We start from the raw sequence: 7,493 nt of genomic DNA, 5'->3' as shown, positions 1-7,493 counted from the left end.
GTTCACTATGGGAGTTTTCACAGGTTGGGAGTGGTGCATCTTGGCCTGGGAACTGAACTTCTTCTTCTTACTAGTTCCTGCTTCTAGAAGAGCTACACCTTTCCCTATATTGTCCACTACACAGGGCTGTGAGATGCAGTCCTCAAAGTATAGGTTGATCAAATGGTGGTTCCTCCTACAATCCTTGCACATTGCAATCAAGTCAGCATCTGTCACCAACTTCTTCAACCCAGATGGAATCGGAACTCCAGGAACTTTTCACCAACAATTGCCAGCCTCAATGTATCCCAGCTCCTTATAGTAACCCCTTACAAAAAATACATCAAGTGTGTCTCCCTCAACACCCATCAATACCTCTGTATTATCAGGTTCATAAACCATGTCTCCATCCTCACCCGTCCTAAATAACCCACCATGGTGAAAAACAAAGGTCATGGGAGGACCCTCCATCTACAATGAAAAACACGAAAACATCATAAACAAACATGACCAGTAACAACTGCTCTGTATCAATCACCACCTACTACACCCAGTTGGTACCAATCAACCTTTAACCAAAAAAAAAAAAACATGCAACAGAACCATCACTAAATTCAAACATCACTGACTACTGTCACAGAGCCATACAAAGTAACACAACCTCACACACGAAAATGCTAAAACAACACTAATAAACCCTAAATCAGACGACCATTAACACCACCACAGTAACAATACACACATCACAGAATAACAAAAGAGATCATATTATGAGTTCAATCCTTACCTCTCAACGGCTCAATGCCTTCTTTTACTAGCAATGCTGCTCCAATATAACATCTACTCTGCATTCAACGGCCAAAGCCTTTCCACTGTAATCGTCGAGCAGCACTAACGATCCTTGTCGGGGTGGTGCAGAGCTTCGGTCAAACGCTTAGGGCATACCTTGTGGGAGACGACACGTTTTGGAGCGAAAGACACAGCGATGGTTGATATGAGACAGGGGTAAGGCATCGCAACGTTTCAAAACCTCTTCAGAAGAAAATACGGCGACGTTTCAACGCTACTGGCTCACTCAACCAAAACGACGTCGTCCTACTTCACTGCCAAGTTGGCAGTTAACGGGCCACGTAAGCGGCCGTTTGCCATCTCATCAACCGAGAAGATGGAAGGACGAACGTGATCAACACGGGTATCTTTCGAAGATGTTTTTGATTAATTTTAACTTTCGGAAACGAAAATGGAGATCGGGCACACTTTCGAAGACGAAATTGACTATTAACTCAACGAACTTGTTTAATTTCCAAACCTAAAACGGCGTCGCAGTTTTGCAGGCAATGCATCCAACAACTTTGGGACAACATGGTAGCGCAATTCATTTGTTCGATACAAACGAAGTGTCTGCGTTGCGTGTGTCTCTCCCTCCTATACTTGTCTCAGAACCTCCGCCGAATATAACGGCGATTTCTACAAGCCTTCACATTTTCAGCACCCTTCCTTCTTATTCATTTCTCTATTCTTCACACAACCCCCCCCCCCCCCCTTTCTTTTCCTTCTTCTCTTTTCCCCAACACACACACAAAAGAAAAACAAAAAAGTACTCTCTCTCTCTCTCTCTGCAGCACAATGTCTCAGGTAGTAGCCACTCGATCCATTAACATCACCCTCTCACGCCCCAGTTCCGGATCTGCACCTCAAAGGCCGCAAACTTTCTTAAAGCCTCCAACTTTTGCTTCCAAAGTGTTCCAGCCACAAGGGAACAATGACGAATCCTTCAAGGCTTCCTTCACAACCTGCCACGTCATCGACGCTAGGAAACCTACACCTACGGAAGTTGTGCCCGTTTCACCCGAGGATGACCAAAAGGTTCGTACTTTCTGCCTCTTTATGCAAATCCTTGTTTGTGTTGCTTGCTTGGTAAGAAAGCTAAGAATGGGCAAGTGAGGGAATTGATGTTTTTGGAAGGATCCAGAGATGCTAGAAATGGAAGATAGTGGCATAGTGCTGTTGGTTTTGGGGATTCCTAAAATATGTAGTTGTAACCCTTTCTTTTTATGGTATTTGGTGACCATTAGATTGAGGAAGAGTTGCAGCACTTGCGTGGCTTACAACAGCTTGGTGACACTGCTGTCGGAATGTGGTCAAAGCCTACGTTTAGGAGAAAGACTAAGATTGTTTGCACCATTGGGCCTTCTACGGATACAAGGGAAATGATTTGGAAGCTGGCTGAGGCTGGGATGAATGTTGCGCGTTTGAATATGTCTCATGGTGACCATGCTTCTCATCAGAAAGTTATCGATTTGGTAAAGGACTATAATGCACAATCCAAGGATAATGTAATTGCAATAATGCTCGACACCAAGGTAAGGTATCTTCACTGTTAAGTGGTTCTAACAACCTAATTTTCTGATGCTTTGTTTATTCTCTTGTCATTTCCTGTATTGTTCTTTTGATGTTGTGTTAGCTGCTTATTCTGTTTTTTTTGGCAGGGTCCTGAGGTTAGGAGTGGGGACCTGCCACAGCCAATTACATTAGAACCTGGGCAAGAGTTCACTTTCACTATCCGGAGGGGTGTCGGAACCACAGATTGTGTTAGCGTTAACTATGATGATTTTGTTAATGATGTAGCAGTTGGGGACATGCTTCTTGTTGATGGTATGGAATCAACTTGCAGTAAAATGTTAAAGTTAGCCAAAACTTAGTGTTACTCAACCGTGAGAGCTATTGATTTCTTTTCTCGAGGGGATTTCTTTTACTACTTTATGTATTTATCTTGGTACTGCATTCGGGTAGTCTCCTGGTCTTACAAATATGTCACAACTCGTCTGTGGTTTTTTTTTAATGGTCGAGTGCATGGATAAATTTTTTGCTTTAATCAGTAGGTGCTGTTTTAAGGAAGAAACAACTGCTTTTAATGAGTGAATGCAATCCAGCATGTTTAAGGAGAGTCACAAGCTTCTGAGATCCATAGATCATTAATTATAATTTGCTGTCATGTGTTTCAGTCAGCCTGCAAATAAACAAAATTTTGGAAGATGTATTTTTTATTTCTCCGAAAAAATATGGTATACTACAGGCAATAGTTGGCAAAATGCATTTAAAGATTTGGCATTCTTATTGTTGAGTGATAACTTCATTTGTGTAATGTATTTGGATCTCAAAAAGAGACAGTGAGTTTAAAATGATAAAGGCTATGGCAATACTAAGCCTTTGTTGTATGCTATAATTGCTAGTGCTGCCTTTGATGAACTTGTATTCTAACTCTTCATATATCATGTAGGTGGTATGATGTCATTGATGGTAAAGTCTAAGACCGAGGATTCTGTAAAATGTGAAGTAGTTGATGGAGGAGAGCTTAAATCGAGGAGACATTTGAATGTTAGAGGAAAAAGCGCAACATTGCCTTCAATCACTGGTTAGATTTTTACTATTCCTATTCTCTATAATCTGCACTTAGTATGATAGTGTCTATTCCTTTCTTCATGCCATTGTGCATGCAATGCATGCTTATGCTTCTACTTATGCTTATGCATGGCAGCATGTGCCTGTGTGCTGATGTTGGCTGTATATTGTGTTTGTCATTTTCCATGGATGTAAAAATGTAAAATTCATATTGACTTGCTGCAGAGAAGGACTGGGATGACATTAAATTTGGAGTGGACAACCAAGTTGACTTTTATGCCGTTTCCTTTGTTAAGGATGCACAAGTAGTTCATGAACTGAAGAACTATCTGAAAAGTAAATATCTAAAATACTTCTCAAATATAGAAATGATTAATCCTGTTAGTTACTTATTTTCTCTTTATTATTAGAAGTATGATTAATTCCACATTCAATGCTGTAGGCTGTGGTGCCGATATACATGTCATTGTAAAAATTGAAAGTGCAGACTCCGTTCCGAACCTGCATTCAATAATTACAGCATCTGATGGGGTGCTAATCTAATCCCTGCACTATTTCATGTTTGATGCCTAATTCTGGACTAATGAATTTATTTAATATTGTGAAATCAGTCGTCCTGAATTTTTAATGTATATGCTTAGTATGGAATTAAATTTTTGGACTAATTCCGTATTAATTATTGATTTTGACCTATCTGCTTTCACAATCCTGTTTAGGCTATGGTTGCAAGAGGAGATCTTGGGGCTGAGCTACCTATTGAGGAAGTTCCACTTTTGCAGGTAAAATCCTACTTAAAAGAACTGATATTCAATCGTTAACATAATATTGGGAGGTATCATCCTCCATACCAGACATGAAGATGTTCATGGTAACACTCAATATGCCTGCTAATGTAGGAGGAGATAATCAGAATATGCCGTAGCATGGGAAAGGCTGTGATTGTTGCAACAAATATGCTGGAAAGCATGATTGTTCACCCAACTCCAACCAGAGCAGAGGTATCTGATATTGCAATTGCTGTTCGAGAAGGTTCTGATGGAATAATGCTTTCTGGTGAAACTGCTCATGGAAAGTAAGTAAATAACTTTCCCTGCTCGAATTATTATCTGATGAAATAATAAACTTAAATCAAGAACATGCATTGAACGTTGTGACAATAGTGATTAAATTTATTGTAATGCAGGTTCCCACTAAAAGCTGTGAAAGTAATGCACACAGTAGCATTACGGACAGAAGCCACTATACCAGGTAGTCAGATGCCACCTAATATTGGTCAAGGATTCAAGGTTTGAACTTTAGACTTGATTCATTTTGTTGCTACTCTCTCTCTCTCTCCCTCTCTCTTACAATCAATGCTGAAATGTGCGGTTTATTTATATTGGCTTTATGCAGAACCACATGAGCGAGATGTTTGCATACCATGCAACCATGATGTCCAACACCCTTGGAACCTCAACTGTTGTCTTCACTAGATCAGGCTTCATGGCTATTCTTCTAAGCCACTATCGACCAACTGGCACCATATTTGCTTTTACAGACCAGTGAGTTATTTTTCTCCCGTTTATCTTATTGATGAGAAATATGATAGTTGTCTAAGGAAGAAAAAAGGAATAGATGCAGGCTGATCGTGAAAATAAAATTATTCAGTAGCCAGTGATGAATGCCTCTTCTGAAATGCACTGGGTCACATTGTACATATATTTTACCTTAACATTTGGGTTGAAGTTCTTGTTTTTTTCTGTTTCTTTCTCTTTTTTCTTCTGATTCATTTAATTGAAGGAACTTGCAAGTTGCAAGCACTCAGTTGAAAGTCATTTTGTATTTCTCTGCCTTAATCATAAACTAGGCAGCTTTATTATGTACCTTATTTTGCTGCTCAGGAAGCGGATACAGCAGCGGCTGGCTTTGTATCAAGGAGTTTGTCCTATATACATGGAATTCTCTGATGATGCTGAAGAGACATTCAAAAGAGCCTTGGATTTGTTGCAGGTAACTAATACTTGAATGATATCTTCAGCAATTCAGATGTTATCTTATGTGTACTGTACTTCTGTTCACATTTTAAAAAATGACTGGTTGTTAGGGTCCAAACTTGTTTCAACCAATGTAGTCACTTGAATACGAACATACTGCTATTAGTCTATAAGCAATTGCTTTATGTTGCACTCACCAATAGAAGCGTCAACTTTTGCCATTAAAAATTAACTATTTGACTGGTCCCTTACTGTTAGAAAGTAACTTTTTCCCATACTGTTTTAAGTTTATTATCATACATGTATTTGTTTGTATATGCAGAGGCAAGGAATGGTGAAGGAAGGAGAAGAAGTAGCACTTGTACAAAGTGGAAGACAGCCCATATGGAGGTTCCAATCCACTCACAACATCCAGGTCAGAACAGTGTAAAAAAAAAACACAGAAAGGTGGAGATAGACTAGCAAGAAAATAACCTTTAAGCTTTCGAGGAGACACTGCTTCAGCATTTGTAGGAAAACATTTACGGCTTAGAAAAAAGTATATTTCATTATTCCCTCTTTGGTAGGGATGATGTCAATCTGTTTGGTTGTTACTTGGTTTGCTCTGTTAGGTCTTTTCTTTTCGTCGTTTACTTTCTCATTGTTAATGTTAGCACGTTATGTCTGCACTTTTTAATTGTTTTAAAATTTATCGTGGAAGGATCATGCTGTTATTGAAATTTTGATAAGAAAATGGAATGAGAAACGCTTCCAAACTTGAAGCAATTACTTGATCGTTGAGCTATTAATAGCCCTTATAATATATTGTTAAGCTGGTCGAAAGGAATGTAAAGGTTCCTTCAACAGCGCTATTTTCAGCTATTTTTTGAGCCATAGAAAATTGTTAAATTGCCAACAATTCAAACAGAAGCTTGTTCAGACTAATATTTTAAATACTTCTTAGTTGGATTGCTAACTGAAGGTATAATCATGATCTTGTTATTAAATTGGAATGCTATTTGGAAAACAAAATTTACCCCATGCCTTGTTATTTAACTGGATTTTGCTTTTCTGAAAACCGATTCAAATTGGCGTTAAACCAATTGAATCGAAGGAAAGAACGGTTTGGACAGATGTTTAAATCAAAGATTGAAAGATCAACGTTAGACTGTCGAACCGGTTGGAAATCGGTCGGTCGAACCGAACCAAGACTTGATCGGTTTTTTTAATTTTGCAAAAAAAGGCCATCGTTTTGGATGCTGGGATGCCCTAGCCAAAAGCCAATTACCCAACCCAACAACCTTAGCTCCACACAACGGCTAAATGCGAACCCATCCCTCCCATCACCCTCGAGCTCCTCCTTCCTCTCACCGTCATCGATCTCAATCCCTCACCTCCGTCCAACTCCTGTTATCGTCGCCGAAACGAGTTTCGAAGCCACCGTCGTTATCGTGCAGCTCTGTTCCACCATCTTGCAGCTATTGTTTCAGCTTTGAAAGCACCGTCGCGCAGCTCTGTTCCATCTTCGCGGGGCTCGCCTTATGCCTCCGTGGCGCAGCTCTGTTCCATCGTCGCCAGCGCTATTTTTGTTCCACCTGTCATCCCTTTGGTCGTGCCCTTGTCCCCCTCTTGTTTAGGATCTGTTCTGCTCTATTCTAGGGCTTCTAGCTTCTAGGTATTTTTTTAATAATAATTGTTGAATAATTGTTGTTAGTTAATCTGTGAACTTGTTATAGGTTGAATAATTATTGAATAAGTATTAATTAATCTGTGAATCTTGCTGTTTTTACTGTGAATTACTCCATTGTTAATGATTCTGATAATTCATTTGCAGAAGGCAGGCCACAAAATTTTAGAAAAAATAATAATACTTTTATATATATATATATATATATATATATATATATATATATATATATATATATATATATATATGTTGCCCCTTATATATTATATTTACCCAAAATAAAATATAAATGATTTTCTTCTATTTTATGCTAAATTTTTTTTGTTAAACTTAACCTATAATAATAATAATAATAATTATATTATTACATTTGAGTTAGTATAATAAATAAATAAATAAATAAACTCAAAAAAATGATAATTAATTTCATTATATTAGTTAATTAGTTGATAATTAAATTGAAACTTAGGTTT

General features: G+C 38.4%; 1 protein-coding gene across 1 annotated transcript; it reads left to right on the top strand.

Moving 5' to 3' along the window:
• Positions 1-1,303: 1,303 nt before the first annotated feature.
• Positions 1,304-6,119, top strand: LOC112711585 (plastidial pyruvate kinase 2). Its single transcript, XM_025764263.2, has 12 exons — positions 1,304-1,845; positions 2,055-2,342; positions 2,469-2,634; positions 3,260-3,394; positions 3,607-3,717; positions 3,824-3,912; positions 4,098-4,160; positions 4,278-4,453; positions 4,565-4,667; positions 4,774-4,922; positions 5,262-5,370; positions 5,677-6,119. The coding sequence occupies exons 1-12, from the start codon at positions 1,606-1,608 to the stop codon at positions 5,782-5,784; spliced, it is 1,737 nt and encodes a 578-aa protein (XP_025620048.1). The 5' UTR covers positions 1,304-1,605; the 3' UTR covers positions 5,785-6,119.
• Positions 6,120-7,493: the final 1,374 nt, after the last annotated feature.

This window comes from Arachis hypogaea, chromosome 9 (assembly GCF_003086295.3).
Source record: "Arachis hypogaea cultivar Tifrunner chromosome 9, arahy.Tifrunner.gnm2.J5K5, whole genome shotgun sequence".
Taxonomy (NCBI): domain Eukaryota; kingdom Viridiplantae; phylum Streptophyta; class Magnoliopsida; order Fabales; family Fabaceae; genus Arachis; species Arachis hypogaea.
This window is presented reverse-complemented; position numbering and strand designations above follow the sequence as displayed.